The following is a 27,203-nucleotide window of genomic DNA, read 5'->3' as shown; positions in this document are numbered from 1 at the left end:
CTCACATTTTTATTTCCTGTCTCAGTTCAGATTTTAGAAATGCACACCTTGAGTATTGTTCTAAATGGCTATAAAGAGCAATAGCTCTGTGAAACAATTAGATCCAAACATGTGAAGTGGTTGGTTTGTTTCGCTACACATTTCTTGCTTTTGAGAGGAAAGGTAGTAATTGTAGCTTCTGGGAGAGACATCCTCCCCTTAGTCAATCCATCAAGAAAAGCATTTGAGTAACAATTTCACAGATCTCTAACCAGCATATGGAGGAGCTCCACAGCAGTCAACAGAAGTGTGCCATGGGAATGGCCAAAACAATGATGTAATCCAGAGGAATCCATTCATGCATTAGCAGTATTTCCTACCTCTTTTCCACGTTGTACCTGAACTAAAATGTGTGTCTTCTATTGTGTGTTTTGGTGAAATAGGATCAAACTCAAGGTTGAATTAAATATATATATAATTATTTGATTTATGTATATATGTATATTACATTGCATTGTGTATGTATCACCTATATTATACATTATTATATACTCTGTATTATATGTTATACATCACATTACACATGCATGCATGTATGTATGTATGTATGTATACACACATAGTTGTAATTTTTCATCACCTTCTGGGAGAAATAACATTTTTCTAACTTTTTTGTACAGCCAAAAGCCCTGAAACTGTTGGGAATGGAGGTAGGCGACCTGTGATAAGTCTTAATGTCTTTTCCTTCTTTGACAAATGTACACTATATCAAGATAATGTTTAAATTCACTGTAATGAAGGCACCAAGAGTTGTTTTCAAGTTTTGTATGAGAAATGTGCCACACAAATTGTATTTTTCATCCAGATAACTTTTTTACGGAAGGGTCAGATTAAGAAACATTTCTTAATAAAACTCCAGTGGATAGGCAGCAGAAAAGAATGCTCTTCCGCCTCTATGGATCATTTTTCTTGTCACGAAGATTAAACAAAATGTTTCAGTCTGTCAGGCCAAGCAGAATTCCAGTCAGATAACTATATAACTGTGAAACATGTTCAGAGAAACAAAGCAGTTGTGGAGAATGATGCAGAAATCTTTACATGGGCAAATTTTCTATTAGTTTTGTTGACAGTTTTGGCTACCACCATGCTTCAAGGAGATAGCGTGTTTTCTTGTTTATTTATTTTATGCAACAACTTTCATTTTGCTGTCCACAGATGCAGCCCAGAATAGGTCAGCTTATCTGATAAAAGCAATAGGCTAAAATGGGAAAAAAAACTAAAGCCAGTAGAAAGAACTAAGTGATGGAGAAAGAGGGATAAAAATGCAGTACAAAGGCAGGATGGAATGATGAAAGGAGATTCCCATTCTTTTAAGAACTTTTGAGAAGATAAAGGGAGAAAACACAAGAATAAGCAGGGAGGAAGTCTTCAGGAGACCATAACATCCCCTGAATATGTACTTTCTGGAGGTGGAAAGAGGCGAATACATTACAACAGATGTTATTTTTAGGGTGCCTTCTTAGCTTTATTTTAATGATCGCTTTTCCAAAATGGCTCTGGGTATTGTGTGACTGTGGTCTGTCTGCTTAGGAAGATAGAATAGTTCAGTGATAGTCCAAAGCTCTTTTTCACTTAGGTGTGAGGTTACTGACTTCTCAATTACAGTGCATGGACCAATACATTTTTTTATTGTTTTCCTGTTTTAAATATTTTGTCCAAAAAAATGAAGGGGCTGGCCTGCAGGGAGTATGTTTGACATCTCAGGTACTGACTCCAATACACTGTGTGAATTGGTTCAGTTTCTTCACTGGTGAAAAAAAATTTTCCATGATTCTCACAGGATGATGTCCCTTTGCGGCGGGGGAGAAAAACAACCAAGAAAAGAGAAGAAGAAGTAGATATTGATTTGGATGACCCTGAGATCAACCATTTCCCCTTCCCATTCCATGAGCTGATGGTGTGGGCTGTACTGATGAAGCGTCAGAAGATGGCCCTCTTTTTTTGGCAGCATGGGGAAGAGGCTATGGCTAAAGCACTGGTGGCCTGTAAACTTTGCAAAGCTATGGCCCACGAAGCATCAGAAAATGACATGGTGGATGACATATCCCAAGAGCTGAACCATAATTCCAGGTGAATTTTCGTTCACGTACACTTTCCTGGGTTAAAAAAAAAGGAAGGGGGTGTGGTGTGATGTGAGGGGAGTAGGAGAGGGAGAGAGGCTGCTGACCATGCCTGCAATTTGCTTATCTGTACCTTGCTTTCATTTCTAATTTAGGAAAAACACAGTCCCTTTAGAGGAAATCTAAATAGCTTTTAAACAGCCTGTGAGACAGAGAAGCAAGATTTGCTACCAGTATAAGTTCTGAAATGAGAAGAGAGTGAAATATGTTTTGTCTGTGTGTTCTTTATGAGGCTCCAAGAATCAGGTTGCAGCCTTTCTCTGTGCTTTTTGAATACTCTATTCATCCCAGGCAGAACAATTATTGAAATCCTAATTAACGTAATATTGAGCAGAAGTGTTAATTAACCAAGAACTCATGCTTAGGTGAGCAAGCCAAGACACTAGATTCCATCGTAATCTTTCCCGATGTTAAAGGCCTGAGACACAGAATTTAGAAAAGAGTATTGGACACTCCTTTTTCCAGGAGACTTGACCACTAAGTCATGGGCAAGTAGTACAGAAGCAATTCTCTAAGCTGCAGATAACCAGAGGATTTCAAGCAGGAAATGTCAGGGAGGTGGGCAGGCAGGTGGGAGCAGACAGCTGGTAGGTGTGGGTGCTCACCACTGCTAAGTCAGGGCACTTATTTATATGCCTATCATTAACACTCACATTTGAAAATGTGGGTTTCCATGTGTACAGTCAACATCACGATTTGCATGATGGAAGGTGATGCCTCCCTTGCAGAGGCTGTCAGTTGCAGAGGGGTATTTTCTGCAGCAGGCTGCTTAGGCTAATGGGAATGAACGAATGTCCCCCTGTTGCAGGGACTTCGGCCAGTTGGCAGTGGAGCTGTTGGACCAGTCATACAAGCAGGATGAGCAACTGGCAATGAAACTGCTGACCTACGAGCTGAAGAACTGGAGCAACGCCACATGCCTGCAGCTCGCAGTGGCAGCCAAGCACAGGGACTTCATTGCTCACACTTGCAGCCAAATGCTGCTCACAGACATGTGGATGGGTCGTCTCCGGATGCGCAAAAATTCTGGCCTCAAGGTCAGTACTGTTTTTAAATAAAAATAACGGTCAGTGGAGTTCTCATAGATGGTAACAAGGTAATCTTCAGCGCCTCCTCTAGTGTCAATGAGAGCTATCAGAAGAATTGAGCCACGGAGTTAGTATGTCACCCTGCCTGGTGACTTGAGGAGTTAGCCAAGGATTTTAAAGATACATAAAGAAGAAGGATGTGTAAATGAATTAACCGTTAGTGAAAGGTGCTGATCTGACAACCTTCCCCAGGACAGGCCAAAGCAACCAGTACAGATTTTGTTGCAATCCCCTGCCAGTCTTTCTAATGACTGACCTGAAGAAACTACCTTAGAGTATCTAGAGGATAATTCAATTTTCAAAGCTGTTTAAGCTTTACTTCTACAGGTAGCGTAACTGCTAACAGAGTAACGTAAATTCTGAGAGATAAATTTGTGTCCAAGGGCTAGTATCTTTCACCTTCACCAAAATACTCACCAGTCAGTACCTAACCAGGGCATGCCTTTTCCTCCCAGATGACTGAGAAATATTTTCATCAAGTGATTCTCTCTCCTGCACTAACCAAGTGTGTAAAAAGTGGTAACTGCTCAGCTGTCTTCCAGTATGAAAAGATGTTCAATAATGGTGAGAATGCTTATGAATACATGCACTGTCATTGTACTGGGTCTAATGCGATGGAAGTAGTTGAATAAGTGGCTGATAGCATCCTGTCGTGGTTTAACTCCTGCAGAACTGTGTATAAATATTGTTCTGCTTACTGATAGAAGGCGCTCTCACATTCGGAGACATCTTTACTGCCTATTTTTCTGACTTGACCCATGGGTCCATTGCCCTTCAGGGGGACTGCTTCCTTGTTCAGTGCTTGGCTTTGCAGATACTCAGTTTGGGTAGTTGGGGATTAGTGTAGCAATACATTTCCCACTGCATGCTTTCTTCTTTGCAGCATGCATCTTTTAAACCATAAAATGTAGACCTTTCTTTCACAAAGAATAACCAAAGGTAACAGATTCTGTTTCCTTTCAGCTTCTTGTAACATCAGGGCTTCACAAGGGTCCCTTACTCAGCTTTCAGCTTGTGTTTTCACTGAAGTTCATTAGCAGGGCCTGTTTAAAGCTAAAGCAGTCTACAAGCTATATGAGCAAGAGGCAGCATGGTGAATAAATTTGCAAGCATGAGTAATGAATTATTTCCCATAGACAATCTTCTCTTGTTGAAACTGGAAAATGGATTAATGTGATTCTTTAGAGTCTCACTGGGGATATATAGCACCAGTGGGAGAGGGAGAGGCAATTGCTAATCCAGCCTATTCTTAAAAATAGCCTCTCTGGGAAGCCAGGTCTGCCTGTAGCCACCTCACCCTTTTGTGACAAGCCAAGTTCAGGAGCAGTGCAGGCAGCTCTTCCAAGGTAGGGCACAGCATTCATATACGCTAACTGCTCCTAATTGCAGAATCTTAATTGGATGCTTACAACAACACACATGCTGTCTGTCGATATGATGAGCATAAGCAGTCATTGTCTCTGACCTGCCAACAAGCTAACTACATGGTTTCACTGTCATTTAGGGAGAGATTTATAACAAAATAATTTTCCATGACATTACAGCAAAACCAGGGAAAGCTATTGTGCTTGTGAATACAGGCAAGCCACTTCTTTTTATATTATTATCATATCTCCTCTGTTATGCTACTGTTTTAACTCCAAGCATCATTCATTGCATATATCCACTCAAGGTAACAATGGTTTCTTCACTCCCACATCATGAGAGAGGAAAGGCAGAAAAGAATGAGCTGGCATTAACATGGGCATTACACATCTGCTAGGTTCCTGAAGCAAAATCTAAGAGGACTGCATAGCTAAGCACATCAGCATATGCTATTGCTGGCTTTTCCTTATCTCCTCAGATCCACACATGCTTAAACCTTGACTATCTGTGTGAACTAAGTATATGGACACTGAGACCTTGAGACCTATTAACCCACTCTGAAGAAATTAATATTGCTTCTGTGTCATTTACACCGATATTGTCTATTATGTAAAATGCGGAAATTTTCAGGTCCAAGGTCTGAACATCCCCATGGTCCTACCTGCAACTGACCTTATGTAACATTTTGTAAATATGTTCTGGTATATAATAATATGCATCAGATGAGGAAGCAAAATAAAAGTATTCAAGAGAGGCAATTTGCCATAGCATGCACAGAAATCCTAAGAGAAGTCACAGGCTTTATTTCACTATAGACTTCTGATAACTTTACCCCAACTGATAAACTCTATTGTCATAGAAACTCACGTGCACACATATCTTCCTTTTCCTAAATGTCCTGAGGGGATTTTTCCTTTTGATGAGAACTATCATGATTGTAATTTGTTTGCTGTGATGATTATTGTTATCATTATTATTGCTTTAGGTAATTCTAGGAATTCTACTTCCTCCTTCAATCCTCAGCTTGGAATTCAAGAACAAAGATGATATGCCTTACATGACCCAAGCCAATGAGATCCATCTCCAAGAGAAGGAGCCAGAGGAACCAGAGAAACCAGTGAAAGAAAAAGAGGAGGAGGACATGGAACTCACCGTAAGTGTCAACAATAAATCACCAGCCTCAGTGCTGTCAGTTTGATATTCCCACCTCTGTGGGTGTTGCAGGCTATCTGACAGCTAAATTTAGCAGATGATAGGATACCACTCTTCACACTCCTCTTCTGTGAGACTAAAACCAGGCAAGATGGCCTCATTGTGCCTTGATGCTGCAGCAGTGCATGGTGATGCTGAAGCATCATGCTGTGATGTAATATCCTCATACTTTGATTCAATTTGATAGCGCATTGTCTGAATTAATGAGTTTTCAGAATTGAAAGAACTCAGCTATGGTAGATGAGTGGCCTCTCTGGTAGACAAGAATACTGCTAAATCTTCCTTTGGGTGGAAATGTCCAAAGATTCGTAGAAGCTAGAGATTATCATTTTTTTTCTTTTCATTAACGTCATTGGAGGGCAAGTAAGTGTGCAAACAGGCAAGAAAAGTATGAAAACATGTTTTAAAATTCTTTATGAATTTATGTTCATTGCCTCTCATACTTACACACATGAATTTTTTAATCCACTGAAGACATTGTGAGTAGCTAGACAGATCATCCCTTAATAGCAGGTTCTGCAGCTCAGCAGAATTGTGACAGAGAAGACTTGGATGTATTAGTACCATAGAGGAATAATTTGCACCACAAAAAGAATCAAATAACTAAAGTTCTGAAAACTATACAAGTCAACTTCTAGTCTCATGATCTCAGGCTCAATTGACACTTTGTAATTTGGGCAATTATCGTATAAGCTATCATCAGACCTGCCTTAGCTTAGTTTGGTTTGTGGTATCTTTGAAAGGCTTAAAACTCAACCCCAGTTTGTTAACGTCAGGATAGAGGCATGGAACAAAAAGAGATTTTCCTGGTTAATTTTTTTTTTTTTTTAAGTAAAAAAAAACAAAAACCTAGACTGTTTCCCACAGGCAAACAGCAGGAGCTGCCCACAGGACCCCGTCTGCAGGCAGGCAGAAGGACCTGCCTACAGGACCCAATATGCAGGCAAGCCGAAGGAGCAGCCCACAAGACCCACCTACAGGACTCATTTGCAGGCAAGAACCTGGCTGTTGGGAAGGACCAGAAGCCAGAGTAGCAGCAATGAGCCATTCTCCACTCATTAGCTACTAATTGCAGTTTACTATCTCTGGCTTCTGATCCAATTATGAAGTGCCTATTCAAATCAAATAAGCACTTTGCAAGCTGCCTTTTTCTTGGCAATGGGGAGAAATTTGGGAAGGAAGTAATTTCCATCTTTTTGCAATTATCCCAGCTCCTGGTTTCTTGTCTACAATGCTGTGTTTCCTATATACCTTCTGACTCCTGCTACAAGGAAGCGATGTGTGAACTGGATCTGCTTTTCCAGATGAGCTTTAGATGTTCCCTCCTTTCTCCCTTTCATGTGCTGACAGTCATTTTGCTCTTCCCTGTCATTGACTCTGCCCTTAACTCTTTCAAATTCAATGCATCATTCTAGTGAAGTTTCAGACACTTACAGCCTTTTCTGTAAAATAAGAACTGTTTCTATGGAGACCAGCAAGTTTAGAAACAATATCTTTGGTACGCTACTGCTGACCTAATATTTCTGTTTGCGATCTGCACTGGACTTTTGGACTCTACTGCTTCTTCACCAAGGTGCCCTTCAGTGGTAAGGAGAGATGATTTGTTGCTAGCAAAGAACCCTTTGCACATATTTCTGTGGTTAGATGCCATTGCCAATTGTATTTAGTCACCTTCAGGTACCATGTCAGGGAGAGTATTCCTACCTGACATGTTTTAGATAGAATAAAAGAATTTCAGACTGAAGTTATGCATTGTTCCAGCCCTAGTCAAATGGTCTGGCATAAATTAGGTTGGGTCTCTTCTCCACTGATAAGATGATGCCTGAAAGACTCTTTGGAAAGTTCCTCTGTGAAGTTTCCCTTTAGATACACTTAAATTTACCTTATTCATAGTTTATTAACATTAATAATTGATTGAGATATGATATCACAAATGTTTGATCAGTTGCTGAACAATGGGACAATAGATCAATCACTCAGCCTGAACACTGTTTGCAACTATCATATACAGAATGACGTACCTATTTTTCTTCATATTTTTTTTCCTTTCAGGACAAACAAATAGTTTATTTTAAGAATTATTATTTCAGTTTTTTATTCATTTACTTCACTGGCACATGTTGGTTCAAAATATTTACAATTTTTTTTCCATGGTTTACATTTCTGAGCTTTGTTCAGCTTAAACAAAATTGAACTAAAGCTCTTTTTGGTCAATGTCAGAAGTCCATTTCTGGCAAATTATGTATCATCCAAAAAATCTGCGTAACTCTGTTTCTGCTCGTTCCCATAGAATACTTCTCAAGTCTCTGTATTCCTATAATATTATGCCCGTATGCAATTTTTGCTTTTAACTACTGCTGAGTAAAGAGATCAGATCTAGTCAAGGTCTGTTCATTGATTTCTTATGAAGTCTTGTGTGCCCTGCACTGCTAAGCCTACGTGATTATTGATAGGCCAAAAGAGATAGTTTCTCTGCATAAGTGCAGAGTGGATGAGGTGCAGGGCCACAACGATTTTTGTGCCGGTTTACACCTCATTTGTGCGGAATAATGTGATCACAGAGACTGTAGCAACAGTGAAGTAAGCCTCTGTAGAGGTGCATTTTCATGCAAGTATGTGTTTGTTTTATGCTCCTCTCAAATGATCTGGTGGGTAGCTGAACATTTGGATATACTATAAAGATGTAATGTTTATTCACTGTAAACTACTTGTTACTCGCACCTGCTTTTAACTTCATAACAGATATATGACGGCTGGGCACACATTTCTTTAACACCTAGATGCTAGGCAACAGACTTCCCTTACAACAACTACCCACAGAAACATAGAATCATAGAATAGTTAGGGTTGGAAAGGACCTTAAGATCATCAAGTTCCAACCCCCCTGCCATGGGCAGGGACACCTCACACTAAACCATGTCACCCAAGGCTCTGTCCAACCTGGCCTTGAACACTGCCAGGGATGGAGCATTCACAACCCCCCTCAGCAACCCATTCCAGTGCCTCACTACCCTCACAGTAAAGAACTTCCTTATATCTAATCTAAACTTCCCCTGTTTAAGGTTTAACCCATTACCCCTTGTCCTGTCACTACAGTCCCTAATGAAGAGTCCCTCCCCAGCATCCTCATAGGCCCCCCTCAGCTGCTGGAAGGCTGCTATGAGGTCTCCATGCAGCCTTCTCTTCTCCAGGCTGAACAGCCCCAACTTTCTCAGCCTGTCTTCATACGGGAGGTGCTCCAGTCCCCTGATCATCCTCATGGCCCTCCTCTGGACTTGTTCCAACAGTTCCATGTCCTTTTTATGTTGAGGACACCAGAACTGCACACAATACTCCAAGTGAGGTCTCACAAGAGCAGAATTGAGGGGCAGGATCACCTCCTGCAACTTGCTGGTAACGCTCCTTTTGAAGCAGCCCAGGATACGGTTGGCTTTCTGGGCTGCAAGCACACACTGAAGCCAGCTCGTGTTCAATTTCTCGTTGACCAACACCCCCAAGTCCTTCTCTGCAGGGCTGCTCTGAATCTCTTCTTTGCCCAACCTGTAGCTGTGCCTGGGATTGCTCTGACCCAGGTGTAGGACCTCGCACTTGTCATGGTTAAACTTCATGAGGTTGGCATCAGCCCACCTCACAAGTGTGTCAAGGTCCCTCTGGATGGCATTCCTTCCCTCCAGGGTATCAACCAAACCACACAGCTTGCTGTCAGCGGCAAACTTGCTGAAGGCACACTCAATCCCACTGTCCATGTCCCTGACAAAGACATTGTAACAAGACCGGTCCCAACACCGATCCCTGAGGGACACCACTCATTACTGGTCTCCAGCTGGAACATGCTTGAATATTGCTGTCACCAGTTTTCCCTCAGCACCAAGGAATTATCCACAATTTGTCCATGGAGCTGCCAGTCATTAACCCTGAGCATTAGACATTCAGGAGTAGGTCACTAAACCTATTGGCCAGAGACATTTTGTATTTGTACAGGCCTGATCATGTCCTTAATTAGTTGCTGTATTTTAGGTCAGCCAAAAAACACCACAGTCTACCTTTCTCCCAAAATAACACTGATTCTGGAAGCCATGAATAGGAGCATCATTATCCCTATTCAGTGCCTTATTATTCGGATATTGGAGTTCCCTAGTAAACAGTCTTGTTTCTGAACACAGAATAACTCATCTAAGTCCTTTAGAAGATGTTTCAGTTGTTGTTTTTCTCATTTTGTTCTAATTTTTCAGATTGAATAGGAAGTTTGCCTTGAATTTGGACTTTTCAGTAGCAGCAAAGCTAGTTTTGTGGCCTCTGGGCTCACATTATCTCATCTATCATATGTATGTATGGCTTTTTCTCCATGACAAGGACTAACCAAATCTTACATCACTAAAAATACAGTTCTTAGGATAGGAAGGGTTGAAGACTAGTGTCCTTGAGCCCCTGGCCCATCTCACCCTCGCTGTTGGAGGATGGTGCTCACAGCATCTCACAGGCCAGCAGCAAAACACCCCTTCAGCTCATCTAGAATACAGCAGCGGCAGACAATGCCAGTGGCCACGAGGCAGAAGTGCTGGCACTCTCTCTAAAGAGGGATCTCCCTCTGTTTCTCCAGGGGTTTTGGAAACCTCCCATGCTGACACCATACACCTGCCTTGGCACTCTTCATGCCATTTGCCATGCCCAGCAGCCAGGACTGAGCTCTTAGTACTTTAGCCCTGCTCTTCTGAGGCTTAAAATACCACTGAGCACATGCAAAATGCAATTTTACACAACTGTAACTCAAAGGCATTAAGCCTTTCCCCCTACCAGTATTTCAAGGAAGAGAACAGTAATCCTAGAGGCAGCATGTCGTTATAAAGCTTAAGATACAATAGGGTGTGCAGAGGTGTGTGGGTGTGTGTGTATATATATATATATATATATATATATATATACCCAACTATGTACTGTTTCCGCACTAGTTCTGTGTGGATATGGGGTAAGCCTATATGTATGTCCTGGTTTCAGCTGTGTCTTATCTCAGCACATGGGGTCTACATGCTTTTGATTCTCCTCCCCATCCCACCCGGGGGAAGGAAGGACGGCATGAGCAAGTTGCTGCATTGTGCTTAGCTACTGACTGGATCTAAACCATAACATGTAGCATTTAGATTTCACTAAGAATAAAATCTGAGGATCCTGTGATCATTCTAGCAGGACTGAAATTCCTGTTATTTAATTATAAATAGTATATTATAGGATTATTAGCATATATTAATGCAAAAATGCACAACCCCAGCCTGTCCTGGCTGCCTATCAGTGAGTGGTGAACAGTCCTTAATTGCATAAACCAAAATCTGGAGGAAATAAATAAATAAATAAACAGATAAATAAATAAATAAATAAAGCAAAGAAATGCCAAACCAGAACCCTGATTAGAAAAATCTCCATGAAAAACTGTGCACACATCAATCCCCTGAGGCTAAAATGATGCAGTTGTACTGTACTTTACAACGTAGTTGAGCTGCTGTCAGGCTTACCTCGCATGACTCATGGTGAATCATGGACAAAATTGCGTATTAGAGAAAGAGATGCCACCCACACAGAACAGTGTCTTGAGTCATTCCCGCCCTACTGCTTCCCGCTCCAAGGGAAAACACATTTGTTCACATTTGGCATTGCAGCTATTCTGTTAACACAGTCATTTAGGTTATTTCTGTATGTTTCTAGTGGGGAGGCTTTTCAGTTTGTTAATACTGTGATAAAATTAACAGTCAGGACATCAGGTCAAATTAATCCCCAGCCATCTCAGAGCGATTCCCCATCTGTAGCATGGAGGAGGGGAGAGGTTAGTATTACTTGATAGATTTAATTCAAAAATAATTATAACAAGATAAAATTACAGCATCATTATCAACAAGAAAGCAATAAGCAAACAGGAAATCAGCATTCATGAGCTAAACTAGAAATCCAGGTACCAAAAGAGCATTATCCTAAAAACATCTACAACTCACCGACTCCAGTGAGATCTAAGGGGTATCTCAGAATTAGTAAATTTATTAAATTGTGAAGGATTTAAACTCTGTGAAATAATCCCTTTGACTAAAGCACGGCAGTGCTCATTTGTTAAAGCTGCCAGAATTCACTTTAAACTCTGCTGCAAAATTCTTGAGCACCAGAGGACAGCAGAGTCAAAGCCTTGGGAAAAGCTATGGAAAACTGTAGCACCAGATGGCAGCTTTCCCTAAAACAGCATAAGGATGTAGAGTGCAGCAAAAAAATTAATACCTTCTTGGGCTATAATTTTCCCAAAGCATTTAGATCATATTCCACTTTTTTTTTTCCTAAAATAGACAATCCATGCTATAGATCAGGGGTTGATTTTGTAGACTTCAGGAAGTGATACCTGGGATTCTGCTATGGTTGTGTAATCTCTGCTACTATAGTCATATCCAGTAAGTCTCATGTTCTTGCAGACTATCTGCTTACCTAGTAAGAACCTTTCTCTTCTGCTTAATGGCAGACTTCATCTTCTTTGGGTATTATGAAATTCTTGATGGAATTTAAGGGCTTTTATATGCTCTATGACAACCATTAGGAGGTATTATATTTAATTTTTAAACATGCATTTTTATCTAAATTTTAAAAAATTAACATAGAAATCTGCAGGCATAAATAGGTAAAGGAAATGCATAATTTCATCAAAGCAGGCTATGGTTTTAAGAGGATGTCAGTACAGTATACTTGTGTCCTGAATATTTATTCTGTTTTATTAAAAATGTGCAGGGCAACATCTGTGTGAAGTCAGATTCAAGAATATAAGGGACCACATGGAAAGTACTAATACCAGAGGGAAAAACTAACATCATAAGTGAAACAAGTGAGAAATATTAGGCAAAAGCCATCTAGGGCCATACGCAGTCCTCATGTTACGTTACCTATGCTGACTGAAAGAATGAAAAAAAATATTATTCATCCGTTTATCATTACAAATTACTGTTTTAGAGGTCAAAAAACCTATATAAATAGCTCCACATGAGGTCTACAAAAAAAAAAAAGAAAAGGAAAGACTGTAATTCTTACTTTGAAAGATACGAGAAGCCCATCTCCTGTTCCTGCAGGGCACTAGAACCAGAACAAGTAGCTCACCTGAAGCTGATTAGTTAAGTATGTGCTGAACATCCTGTTGAATCAGAAAGCACAGAGATAGATAAAAGACCTCTTCATTGAAAGACAATATGCCTGGCATCTCATTGTTCTCTTTACAGGCTTAGTTTTCCACATTTTTAATTTGCAGATGAGAACATTATCTTCAGGGGTGGTGAAAGTTTGCTTCAGTTGACATAAAAGTATGAAAGTGCCTTGCTCTACCTGTAGAAAAACATTATAGAAGCATATAAGTAAAAGTATTATTGTGCAATCACTGCATACTTAGAACAGTTGCGTATCAACTCTTGCAGTTGCTTTCATGTGCAAAAGTGTTACAATATATAGATGCTGCACAAACTAAGTAGTAAGAACTTGCTCAGGGTACAGTGACCTAAAATCTACTCTTAGTCTACTATTCACAAAAAAAATTGCTTTCAGGAAGAACATTTAATAGATCATGATGTACTCTAAGAAGGAACAGCTTTTAAGCATTAACTTCAGTGAGTATATAGTTTAGCCATATGTTCCACCTCTCTGCAGCTGACCATAAGTAAAGAAAACATCACCATCTTTTGCCTGTTTGGTTTGCATTTATAGCTGAGGACTTCTTGAGTACATGTTTCTGGAGCTCAGCTTAACTCTCTAGTGGGTCTGATTCATGGCAGTAAGATCAAACCTAACAGAGTCAGTGCATGAGCAGTCTGGAACTTCATTATGGAAAAAGCTGCTATCATGCAAAAGGATCTTCCAGTCCAAGACAGTGTTGCAGTGAACTCTACTGGTTGGTCCTCTACATTCATGTCAAGTTCCCTGTGGTGTCATCACCCGTAACAGATCCAGTGATCAACACAGAAAGTCACTGGCTTCATTGCTTCCAATCCAGCAATTGCTAACTCATCTTTCCCCCGTTGTTCTCTCTCAGTCTCAGCCTTACGAACTTCTCTTTGCTTAAAACCAAAACTTATCTGTTTTCTGTCTGCATCTGTTTACTGTATGGAAGTACACCACAAAAAGCTGTTGTCAGGTAAAATTTTTGCTGTCTATACAGCAAAAAGGAGCAATGTTCTCCGCATCTCATTTTCTGTTCATCAGTCAAGGATTGCACTCAGGTGCTGACAGATGATGCCAAGGCATTGCTATTTCGATTTACAAAGTATTAAAACAGAAGCTTCACTGCAATGAAAGATAATCTGAGAACAAAGCATTTTACACCTGGCTATGGTCACCTAGTTTTGCCTAAAGATCAAGAAATCACAGAAGTTTTGAATAGTTTCATTTTAAAATTAAATTAAAAAAAAAAAAAGTAGCTATGTAAAAGCTTTGTTTGTTTTTCACAAAGAAAAATACAAAAATGTTCTTTCTTGTAGGCAATGCTGGGACGAGGGAATGGAGAGTCCTCAAGAAAGAAAGAGGAAGAGGAAGTTCAGAGAAGGCACAGACTGATCCCTGTTGGAAGAAAGATTTATGAGTTCTACAATGCTCCCATTGTTAAATTTTGGTTTTACACAGTAAGAAATCTTTCCTGTTGTATTACTGCTCTTTGGACAAATATGGAAAGTGGATTAAGGTCATCTTGTGTGTTTCATTGAAAGCCTGCATCTGTATGCATTGGAGGGCTTACCTGTAAATAGTCTAATAAAAACCTTTTGTGAAGACCAGCTAGCACTTGCAAACCTGCCTAATGGTTAAAATTTGAATGGCTTTGTATGTTTTTCTTCAAACACAACAATAAGGTAGTTTGCTGTTCCCAAAAAATTCCCTATAAGAGAATTCCCAATAGGAGAGAGCTCCCAATAGTAAATGCAGTGGAAGGCTGGGCTGAATCAGGATATCAAATTGTATAATAATTGATGGAAACAAGAAGCAGATAGAACATACCTGTTTTCTTGGAACATATTCTTTCTTTGTTCTGTTTTGACTAGTCTGCAGAGTGTCTCTCAGAGAGTGTTTGTGTAAATACCGACAAGATAACAGAGACATGAATAGCAGTTATTGTACATTTTCCTGGGACAAATTATATCAAATCAGTATAATCTCCTTGTATTATAAATAAACAGATCTTGCAGATGGAGCAGGAAAAAAAAAAAAGTCATATATTTTTACTAAAGTAAGACAGTGGCAAAAACTTTACAGGGTATTCTCACAAATAAATTAACAACTGCTTTATTAAAGTTGCTATGTGGATACAAAGTGTTTTGGCAATTAGTCTTTCACTATCAAGCTGGAAGCAAGGATTGGAAAGAATTCCATTACCATCTCTCCTACATCAGGTGCTTTCTGATATTTTCATTTGAAACTGGGGTGATGGAGTAGAGATTAGTTATTAAATTGCACTAGAATTTAGAAGGATGATATCAAAAAGTAAAATGAACACTGAAAGTAATCCTTTCAGTCTCCTTGGCTGGAATATTCAATCCCAGTTCAGATCCTGCATCATGTGGCAGGTATGGTTTGAAGAACACAAAAAAAGAGCAAGAAAAAATGTTTCAGGATCTCTGTAAAACTTGACTTAAGGGGAAGGATTTAGGGAAGTAAGGTTGTTTTCTCGGGAAAAAACAAGTCTGCAGAAGGCATGTAATAGTTTTCAAATAGGAGTAAGTAGCTGCAGAGAGGAACAAAATGGCATAATCTCCAAATCATTGCTAAACAGAACAAGAAGTAATGATTTAAATTGCAGCAAGGCAGTTCTAGGTAAGATGTTAGGAAACAGCTTCTAACTCCTCTGACAGGTGCTGTCATACACTGTGTAAAGAGATGGTAGAGTTTCAATTATTAGTTATTTCTAAGTCTGTCTTATAAAAACGTGTGTCCATTGTGATACACTGTAATTAATCCCATCTCAGTACCATGGAGTTGGCCAGAAGATTTCAGGTGGTGATTCACAGTTATATTTTCCAGCATTCTGCTAAATGCACAGCAAATCACAAAGAACTCATCCTTCTTGTGAGAAAAATTGGTTGCTGAGATCAAGGCAATATGTCTACAGACAGCAGGAAAAACTCACATCAACAGAGACTAAACTGTCACGGACAGCTTGTGCTAGCAAATAGCTCCAGTTTGGCAACTTGGAATAACTGCTTGCTGAACTGTGTGGCCATTGAACATGAATCAGGCTGATGAGTCTAGAAATTGCTCATCAGCAGCCTAGTCTCATTATCAATTGCAATATGTATTATACAGAACCAGAAAAGTCTTCACACTGTAAACAGAAAGAAGCATCCTGGCTCTCCCTGTTAGTTCAATTCTGAAATGGGAGAAAAAGATCAATATTACATTTCCATTTAGACCTGTTCCTACAGTTTTGTGTCCTGAGGCAGGTCTCAATCAAGGTCACTTACTAAAGCTGGATCTTGGCTGCACTGAAGAGCAAATTAAGGTGGATTCTGGCTGCAGTGCCTGACCAGTTGGTTATACTGAGAAACTCCTGGAGACCAAAAGCAAAAACATTCAGATGGGGGTTAAAATTGCACAGGCTGTCGCACTTTTACGAGCACACAGGCAGAAGTACTAATCATAGGTTTCAAAAGAAATCCTACAAATTTTACATTCAAAAAAAAGCAACCATACTTATGGCTATTGTATGCCATGTAAAATAATTTGATTATTCCATATCTGCCTATCTGCTATTAGTCTATAGCTATATCCATCTTCATTCTTAAAATGCACAAGAGTGGGTTAAATGTGGGAATCTTGGAGTAAGTAACATTTTGACTCAGCAGATGAGCCAAAATAAACAGCTTTTTTTAAAGAAATAAAATTAGTCTTTCTATCTGGACATGCAGTAGTTTCAAAACATAACTACTCTGGTCTGGTTTTTGACTGTTACATTGAAAACCACTTTCAATGAGTCTTGAGTACGAGCATGGGCAGCTGTATTGAGGTTTGACCACAGTGTTGATCAGGACATCCTCCTGGAAGACAGGAGCAAACTGCAGTTCCATGGAAGGAGAAGAAAGGTGTCACTTACTATCTGAAAGGCTTGTTCCTTGGATCCTTGGGCTAAGGTGGTGCAGTTTCAGCATCATTTTATTTTTAAATCAAGATCCTTTTTTTCTTTTCTTTTTTTTTTTTCCCCAAGCAGAATTTTTCGGCAATTTTCAGCAAATTTGAATTGCAAACGAACAAACAAAAAAAAAAGTATCAAAAAACCTTTAGTTACATGGTGGGTCTTGTGATTTCTGACAACTTTGTAACGTTAATGACGCTATTCTTTTACCATGCTAACTGCAAATGCTCACCAAAGACTGCTGAGTCAGACTAAATTGGTATGATTTGCTGTTAATTAATAATCAAGGAGATTTAAGAGGAGGTATGTTAGTGGCAGAGTCACCTGGCTTTTTGCACTACTATAGTAGAAGGCGTAATTTCATCTAGGGAGGTGTGCATGCGGTTCTGCCTTCCCAGACAGAGTTTCTGCTGACTCAGCTGGCACCCTAGGTGTTGACCTAAGTCAATATTGCTCTCCATTTCCTTTAGGAGTGTTAAGGGAAGACCAGACTCTAGACATGAGCATTGCAATCCACCATCATGCACAAACTGAGACCAGTGAGATCATTTCCTCCTACGTTTTATGTAGGCAAGAAGCAGTGTTTCAGCTGACTGTCTTCTCTGTACTGATAGTTATGGCTAATGTAAAGAAATCTCTCAAGTGTCCTTCAAACCAGCAACTGGAAGAGAAACCAAAACGCTGTGGCTTTTACACACAGCAGAAGTGATGTTCACTAACAAATACAGCTGGACTATAAATCCTGTTCTGTGAGACACTGAGCACTGAAATAACCCTACCGAAAAGGACCTTCTGGGCCACAGGAAAGGATTGTGCAAAAAGAGTTTGGAAAGCCAGAGTCAACCTAGAACAGGAAGAAAAACACAGAGGACTGGTGTTGGAGGAGTGAGGCTTTAGAAGCAGATGAGGGAGAAATCTTCAGTTATGTAGCTTGGTTTGGTAGTTGACATAGTGGTATCAGACTTCCCATCACTGTGGGATGATCCAGGGTGACTGCATTAATAAAATTTTATTAGGGAGGCAGATGTAGCTTGGGGAGAGGACATTTGTGCATGTAGGTTGCAGAATACACACTATGTGATTTAATGTGAGCATTTTCAGGCAACTCAGAACACTGGTTGTTCTTTTGTCTGTTTGACTCTGGTTACATCAGAATTAGGAATATCAAACCATACCCAAGAATCTGGGTCAGTTATATAAATATAGTGAGTATTGATATTCATTTTGTTTCTTTACAGCTGGCATATATAGGCTACTTGATGCTTTTCAATTATATAGTGTTAGTGAAGATGGATCGCTGGCCATCTACACAGGAGTGGATTGTCATCTCATACATTTTCACTCTGGGAATAGAGAAGATGAGAGAGGTAAAATCACTGCAACCAAAAAAGACAGAATGAAAAAGGAACAGCTTTGGTTTGGTGGTTTTTTTTTTTTTTTGCTTCTTTTTTTTTGCTTTCTTTCGGGGGGGGGGGTGTTGAATATTTGTTTTTATTATTTTTCTCAGGACAATTTTTGATGAACAGGTTTATCATAGAATTGCCTTTTTTTTTAAGAAGAGCAGATGGATTATTGAAAACACAGCACTAAAAAAATCTATCTTCCTTCATTTCAAAATCAAGTGTCTCTTTCTTTTTCTCCTGTTTTCAAATTGCTGTGTGATGCATAATAGCATTCACAAGTATGACCACCTTTCTGATATATCGCAAAACATAGCTATATTCCTTGAAATGTGGCCCAGAAACTGAAGTTTGCTTCAGGGAGAAGACAAGGAAATATGCTGTAAAATAATGGACAGAGACTTGGGGATAGCGTGAAAAACACGTGTTCAGCTTCTCAACCCGAACAGAGTTCATTCAAAATTTACATCTGTTCTGTACATCCACATGTGTCATGCAAAGGATATAAGTAAATCCAGCCATAGCTGGGAGAAGATTCAGATCCACATTGAATATTGCAGCACATTTCTAAGAGAATTTCTCCCTTCTAGTCTTGAAAATTTTTGCTAATTATGTCAAGCAACAGCATGCATCTCCCTAAAGACGCTAACACACACATGTAGAGCAGAGACAGCATTTAAGGTGGCACTCAGTCTGTAGGCAGAGGGAAGTTGTTCTGCCATCCTCCCTTCATGGTCTCTCCCACTTGCAGATACCACTGTGCCCTTTCACTTGGCCAAATGCACATCTATTCCACAACGACACCAGAGGCCAGATTCAGCCCTGATGTGAGTGGGTGCAAATCCTGTTGACCTCAGCTAAAACAGCACATTTGTACCCCTGGGCTTAATTTGTTTCCATCTGCATTTGTATTTTCTGCAGCAAATGCTTTTGAGGGCTAGACTAAAAATGGTCTTGCAACAACCACTTAGACTTCAAAGGCCGATTTCAATCACTGTATGGTAAACTCTACCTTATAAAAAACAGAGAAGAAAAAGAGGAAAAGTCACTACTTGTGTGGCCTATAATGAGAGTACTTCACTAACCAAAAGAAAACCAGTGGCAATAGCCACACAAGGACTCTGCAGCACTGATGGAGACAAAACACCACTGGCTCAGTAGATGGGAGGCTGCTGGCAGGAATCGTATGTGCCATTTTTGTCTAATCATTCACCCCAAATTGTGCTTTCCACAAAAGTTTATCAAGAACGTTTGTCGTAATGGATTTCTAAGCAGATGTGGGAGATTGTTCGCAGAAGACAAGCCTAAAATTCACTCTGAAAATGAATTATAAGAAAATTATAAGAATAGCATTCATCTTTTTAAGGAACTGTATGAGTCTGCTCAAATGTTCTCAGGCTAAATTTAGAAAATTAAAACAAACAGCTTGTTAGCTCACTAAAAGCTACGAATTATTCATAGATATCACTTGAGGAATAGTTTCAACAGTAATTTAGGAAAACAATCAAGTCTCTCAAATGATCTTGCAAATAGAATGGCGATAAATTATAAATAAAGATTAATTATTTTTGTGAATTATATTCTCAGCTGTGGAACTTGATTTTCAAAAATAGGTCCAAGTAGTAGCTGGTATCTTTCTGGATTAAATGCTAAATCCAGATCTTAATGGTTATTCATTATTTCTTGACAGTTTGATACACATTTTAGAATATTTTTTCTTAAAATTACAGCTTCTTCAAATGTTAATTTTCTGATGAAATATCTTTGTACATTTCTCCCTCTATATCAAGACTCTAAGTTGGGTCAATAAATTTGAAAAACAGAAAGATATGCATACATTTCTTCTGATTTCATGGGTGTTTTCATCCTTTTAAGTAAATTGCACATAGATACAAGCTAAAAAAGATTTAAATGGAAGATTTCTCAAAAAAATCAGAGAGTGCATGAGGCATTTATACAATAGGAGTCTATCACCTTTCCTTTGGCCTGTGTAGCATATATCTGTTTACTATACATTTCTGCAAGCTTATATTAAGACAGCTCAGCTCCTTTCCTCTCCATTCCCTCTGTCCTTCAGATATTGATGTCAGAGCCTGGGAAGCTGTTACAGAAGGTGAAAGTTTGGCTCCAGGAGTACTGGAATGTTACTGACCTCATAGCTATCCTCCTGTTCTCCGTTGGGATGGTGCTCCGTCTGCAAGATCTGCCACTGCGGAGCGATGGACGAGTGATATACTGTGTTAACATCATTTATTGGTATATACGGTTATTAGACATCTTCGGAGTAAACAAGTATTTGGGACCATATGTTATGATGATTGGGAAAATGGTAAGAGAAGTAGTATACTCTTTTTATGTTTTACCAGCATGTTCTTGACTCAATGCATTTTGCCAATGATACCGTTGCAGATTGGTCTGTATTTTTCCTACACATCAGGATTTTCATGCAAGCTAGAAATCAGTGCCTTAATGAATCAAAACCTCATCATAGATTTCCAGAACTGAGGATTAGACTCTCTGTGTTCTGTTACATAATGTATTACGTGTCTTTCTCTGACATCTCACATCTCTTCAACAGCAAAACCACCCATTTACACCTTTGCACCTCATTTGAAGAAAATACAAAGGATGCTAATTCTCAACTAGTTGTGATGGAAGGAGGTTTGTTAAGGTTAAAAAAGTGTTCGGTACCTGGTACCTTAAGACTCTCAAAGTGTGTTTAATAGGCGTGGTATATTCAAATCTATAATGGCTATGATTAAGACTGTGACCTTTCTATAGTCTGCTCCATGTCGATATGTTCTTCCATCTTTCTTGTTCAGGTGTGTTCTTGTGAGATGAGGAATCCATTCGCATAGCTGCAGCCTCTGTTCTCTGGTCACATCATGTACATGTACATGACATGCCAGGAATATGAACAGTTTATGTAGTAGTACATGCATATGTACATTACATGTATGTAATAGTACATACATACAGGAAGAACCAAGAGGGATTGCTACCAGATGCATTACTTTTGACTTTTCACCTTTTTCTTTTTATGTTTCAGTAGAAATGTTGCATTAAAGCAGCGTTTTACACATACGAGTTAAAGAAAATGGCTGAGCCTTCCAGATGCATGTCCATGCCGTTTGAGTTCTTGCACATGTAGCTAATACACACGCTCATGTTTTATATGCAGTTATTGTGTAATTTGTCACTGTTTCATGCATTCTGGGGTTTAAAATTTATTTAAATATATATATATTTAAAAATAAAAAAATCTTGAAGCTGGTATTCAGTAAAAAAAGTAAATTGAATATCAACTTTCCTACATATGCTATATGATTTATATGTGGACAATACTCAACAAGTTCAAATAGGACTTGTATCCACCCTTCTTCCTCACCATAGTGGGAAAAGGGCACATATATGAATGCATGAATTGTCACCCTCCTTGATGTTACATTAGTCACAACAAGCTCAGTCACTCAGTGATTCTAAGCAGGTATAAAATTGAAATGTAAAATGTATGTCCAGTTAGGCTTCCTACCCAAGAAGTGACAGAAGAACCATTGCTTAGTGGAAAAAAAAGAAAAAAAAAAAAAGAAAAAAAAAAAAAAGAAAGGAAAGATAGAGGAAAAACACAAAATAAAGTGGTTGTTGAATCATCATGTCCTGCAAACAGGATTCTGAAGTGGGCTGCCTTCCTTCAGGGAAGCCAGTAGGGTGTTGATGTGAGGGATTTTGCAGTGCTCCAGAGTACAGAGGTGAAAATACTCAACAGTTCTTGCTGGAGTTTACTGTAAAAGGACAACAGGACAAAAGAAAGGACCAAATACCAAAAAGAAAACACTGCATTATCATCTGTTTCTTTCATGCCCCACTTGGACTATGTCACTCCATTGGGGAATCTGGTTGTCACTGGGACTTACACAACACACAATGTATAAAACTCCAAAAAAAAAACCAACTGCCCTCCTCGTCTGTTGTATTTTTCACAGGTGCCTTGCACAAAAAATTCCAGAGTTGTGGTATTAGCAAAGACAGTCTGAAAAACAGTTCAGTAATAAACAGACTGGCCATGAATAACAAACTTTGAGTAGCCAGTGTTATGGATGGCTGAAAGGAGTCCAGCTTCACCAGTAGTATCAACAGTAATTTATTTTTCTCCTGGGGTCGACACAGGAAGACAGTGGTTGAAATCAGTAAAATAATATCATTTCCATTCCTTTGTCATCCTTTGTACAACAAATCAAGCCTCACTCCACCAGCCTCACCAGCCTCTGTAGGCCCCACACCCACTCAGACGGTGTTGAATTTAGCTACCAGAGTACTCTGAAGGTGTGGGTTAAAGGAGGAAAGTTCTTTTTATTTTTTGCCTTCCTGTTGGTTGGTTTTCATACTTCATCCGCTCAGCAGCTCTGACACATCCACTTTCCCCACACATGCAGTGCCCAACTGGTTTGAATTACACAAATTTGCCTCTCACATCTGTTTTCTGGACCACTTACTCCCCTGTGTAATGGCCAGTCCATTTATATCATTCACAGACTTCCCTGGGAGTTGTACATGCTTGCTTGCAGGCTACAGTGGGCTCCCTTGAGGATTTTTGTTTAAATCCCATATCCATTTACTTCCTCGTGTTCTGTCTTTTTCGTCTCATGGTCTTGCAAGTACCATTCAGTACTATGGAGAACATCGAGCTGGTTATACATATTACTACAAAGTGTTACGCGTGTTTCTACGGAGTAAGCCCATCTCAGCTTTTGAGTTCCTGAACAGACCATGTTTAGTGCCTGAACTTTTATGATGAGTTTCTACTCTAAGTATGTTTTAGGCTCAGGAGGAAAAAGTTGATTCTTTCCATCGTTACGATGTTAAGGAACTTTCTCGTCACCTCCCTCTACATTGTATCCAACAAAATAGCTGTAATAGCTATTTTTGCCTCTGGGCATCATGAACAAACATGTAAGTGAAATTAAGCAAAGGATAGGAATGGGCTTGAGTGGTTTAAAACCAATGGGATAAAGCAAAAGTAAGGTTAGGGGAAGGAAGCTGAATGCTGAAGGTTGTTATTATCTACTAGTTTCACTAACAGGATATGTTCATTATAATGTGCTTTGCTGATCTCTGCACAGTGATAGAATTATGGGGATGAAATGAAATCACTGTAGCATGTTGCGAGTCCGAGGTATATCAGTTCCCTTACTGTGTGGGAATCTCTACATTTTCTTAGCTTATGTGCAATTAAAAAAGAGGAAAAAAAATAACTTTATAAAACTGCGCCAACAGTTTCTTTGTTTATCACTTTTTTCAAATAGGTGACTAATGAGTTCTGCAGAATGATTGAAATGGTCATTGCCTTATTAAGAAAACAATTGTAGTTTGACACTACAGGCCAAAGAGCCCAATACAATGTCCACTAGAGTCAGTAGAAATTCACCCATCTCTTCACTAAATTTCAGTCAAGCTACCAAGGTTTTAGGATACCCAACCAAAGGGGGGAAAAGCTAATATGCAGCTTCAATAGAGCATAGCACTGAAAATTTCATTTCTTGCACCATGAGGTCAAACCTGTAATTCCTAATCAAAAACACTGGAAGGATTTAAGAAATTGTCTAAAATTGCTGCCAAATACTCATTATGTTTATTTACTTGCATGACATTTTAAAATAGGTATTGTATTGCATCATATCGCTTTATGTATTTCTACCTGAAACAAGTTTTCATCAGAGAAGAAAGGAAAAATCAGTTTTATCTCCAAATTCCTTCCCTAAAAGCAGTTAAGAACTAAATGTGGTTGTCCATTTCAGGATGCTGTCTGAGGTACAATGAACTGTAATCCCTTTTCCAGCAGGTTTTCTTGAAAGATTAATACTCTGAGTAACAGAGGAATGTTAGTGATTTACTTGTCTTTTTTTCTTTAAGGCATTTCTTTTCCTCTCCCATGTCCCAGACTTGGGACGGTTTTGTTGCTGGTTTTTTGGGGGGTTGGGTTTTTTTGTTTTGGTTTGGCCTGTTTTTTGCTTTAATGTGTTTTTATGGACCTCAAGACTTCTTTTTTTCCCAGATTTTTTTTCACTTGTCCCCAGTTCCTTCTTTCCAGCTCCTTGAAACTTTCTTACCAGAGCATTGCCCTACAGATGTCTTTCTCCTACAGCCTCTCTCTCAGTAGACATGTGAATATCCTTTTCTGTATGCTGATATGCTCTTTTCTCTCTTAGATACTTTCCCATTGTTACTTTGACCTCAGGTCACTCTCCTTGTGCCTTAAAACTGAAGAACCCTCTTCTACTGGCTTGTCATGAGCAGCCTTACTCCTGAGCTGCTAGTTGAAGTGCAGATTGCTTGCACACCTACCTAGCGGGGAAGGTAGAATGCAGCTGAGACAGAAAATGCAAAGACTGAAACTCATTAGAACTTTGAGGTTTAGAGGAGTTTTGGGTTGAATTTTGGCCAGAAACAAAAGTTACATCCAAAGCTGTGAAAAAAAGCTGTCGTAACAAGCCTTGTAACTGAAGACCTGTAAGTCTGTAACTAAGGATTTTGGAGGGATCTTTACTGTGGGCTGATGAGGCACTGGCACAGGTTTCCCAGAGAAGTTTTGGCTGCCTCATCACTGTCAGTGTTCAGGGCCAGGTTGGATAGGGCTTTGAGCAACCTGTCTAGTGGAACGTGTCTCTGCCCATGGCAGGGGGTTTGGAACTGAATGATCTTTAAGGTCTCTTCCAACCCAAGCCATTCTAAGATTCTACAATTCTATGATCTTACCAGGGACCTAACAGGACTCTCATTATTTTTACCATCATTTGGGGTTAGAAAGCATCTCTGCTGTACCTGCTTGATGGCCATTGCTTTGCTCTCTGGGAGGTCTTTTCTAGCACAGCTCATCTTCTAATTTTCAGCCTCTATTCAGCACCTCCTAGTATTGTTGTCCTACTTTTTCCAGGAACATTTTGAATGGGTAGGCACTGTTTGCAAGCACTGGTTAAACTTGTGCATGTGCTAATGAGACATTCCAACAGTGGAGAAGAATAGTTGAGTGCCTGTGTTATCTGCATTACTTTTTTCAAAAAATATGGTCTTTGTCAGACTCCCCCACCAAGCTGATTTCTAGTCCAGCCAGTATCACAGCTTTCCTTTCTCACTGTTACCACCATGGTGTCCCTTCTGTTGCAGTATCAGGCTGTTCTGGCACCCATTATTCCTTACGTTAGACGCAGCTCCCTTCCTTTGCTCCAAGACAATGGCTACCCGTAAATAAAATAATCCATGTCAGCTCTTTTGTTTTGATACAGTTTCCAGTAGGTACCTATAAACAATACATCATCTTTTGAGCCATGACCAGGCCAGACTGCTGATTCCAGTGAACCTACATTCTTGTTCAGGCAACTGATGTGGCCAGACAGTATCTTGTATTGCCAAGTCTATGCACAACATTTAAATTGTGTTTAAAAGAAACACTGGATAAAACCAAAGATACAATAATACTGCTTCACTTATTTGAAAGTGAAATTTGTTATGTGTAAAACTGAGAATGGCTTTTCAAATTTGTTTTTGAAAATTCTGTTTCTAAGATTTATGAACTTTTTTTTTTCCAGCATATAATAACAGAAATATGGACAAACATGTACCTCTAATTCTTGTCCCTTCTCTCTTTCTTTCTTTCCTGTCATTACATTCAGATGATAGACATGATGTACTTTGTCATCATCATGTTGGTGGTTCTGATGAGCTTTGGTGTTGCAAGACAGGCTATTCTCTTCCCTAATGAGGAGCCCTCATGGAAGCTGGCGAAAAACATTTTTTACATGCCTTATTGGATGATCTATGGAGAAGTGTTTGCAGACCAGATAGACCGTAAGCAAGTTTATGATTCTCATACTCCAAAGTCAGGTATCCAACTTTGATCAGATGATGTCCTATTAGATCATGTATGTGTGCTCGATAAATGGCTCAGGATAGAGGAACTCCTTCATCACAGAGAATGGTCCCAAAAATATTTGTTCAGCTAATATTGGGATGTCAGTTTCTGAATGTGCTTCTGGTATCACTTCACAGCTATTTACCCAGAAGTCTGTAATGCTAAATTATCTTGCATATAAAGAATGTTTTAAATGGTTCCTTTTGACCAGTTGGGTAACAGGGATATCTTCGCAGGGATACACCATGAATTCTTTGGTATACCTAGGACTTTAAAAAATCACTTCTTCTTTTTTTTTTTTTCTCATCCATTTGTTTGATTTTAGGCCTAAATACATTTTACCTAACTTCGTACTGATCATTAAATCTAATAATACTGGATTAGACCTTCAGCTCCTGCACTTCATGAGTATCTAATCCAATGTGTTTTCTCTGTTACCTACTCACTGCCACCAGCTTTATGCTAAACCATGTGATGCAGTTCTTTAGGGACAGTAGACATTATTAGAATTTTGCTTTATTTATTTACTGAAAGGCGTGGCTGTGTTCACATCAGTGCAGACAGGACAAAAGCTAGCATTTTACATACTGTCTCTGAGGATTCATTTGGCTGGTGATCAGGAGAATGCCAGTTTTCTATTTAAGTTAAACCTTCTGGTGCCACCCAGTGCATTACAGCAAAGGAGAGGGGAGGTCATAAGAAATTATGTGGTAGATGCACTAACTAAAAATCACAAACAATGTATCTTTAGCAATCACGGACATGCAACTGATGTTCATCATTCCCATTTAAATATGCATTAACCTTGGCAGCGTTTAGAAGTATCTTTTCCAGTGGCAGATGCCATCCATTAAAGCTCCGTTTAGGATATTCCTTTTCATCCTATGCACCACCTTAGGAAACGGCAGTGTTTTCATAATTTATCTTCTTGTTCAGTATTGACAAAGTTTG

The 27,203-nt window shown here is 39.3% G+C and overlaps 1 protein-coding gene across 10 annotated transcripts in view; it reads left to right on the top strand.

The window, feature by feature from the left end:
- TRPM3 (transient receptor potential cation channel subfamily M member 3) overlaps positions 1–27,203 on the top strand; it is a 376,067-nt gene that overhangs the window by 327,578 nt on the left and 21,286 nt on the right. For 4 of the 10 annotated variants that reach the window (XM_062641255.1, XM_062641238.1, XM_062641295.1 and 1 more), the window contains 8 exons: positions 660–689; positions 1,820–2,109; positions 2,968–3,196; positions 5,598–5,765; positions 14,308–14,448; positions 18,185–18,313; positions 20,424–20,675; positions 26,014–26,188. In XM_062641255.1, the coding sequence (XP_062497239.1) occupies positions 660–689; positions 1,820–2,109; positions 2,968–3,196; positions 5,598–5,765; positions 14,308–14,448; positions 18,185–18,313; positions 20,424–20,675; positions 26,014–26,188 (1,414 nt within the window). Of the gene's footprint in view, positions 1–659; positions 690–1,819; positions 2,110–2,967; positions 3,197–5,597; positions 5,766–6,691; positions 6,818–14,307; positions 14,449–18,184; positions 18,314–20,423; positions 20,676–26,013; positions 26,189–27,203 lie in introns of all 10 variants that reach the window. The other 6 variants (XM_062641264.1, XM_062641248.1, XM_062641304.1 and 3 more) reach the window with 2 other exon arrangements.

The sequence above is a fragment of the Pezoporus occidentalis genome, unplaced genomic scaffold (genome assembly GCF_034315485.1).
Source record: "Pezoporus occidentalis ecotype Australia unplaced genomic scaffold, CSIRO_AGI_Poc_V1 ctg117, whole genome shotgun sequence".
Lineage (NCBI taxonomy): Eukaryota > Metazoa > Chordata > Aves > Psittaciformes > Psittacidae > Pezoporus > Pezoporus occidentalis.
Note: the sequence above shows the minus strand (reverse complement) of the source record. Positions and strands in the feature narration are given on the sequence as shown.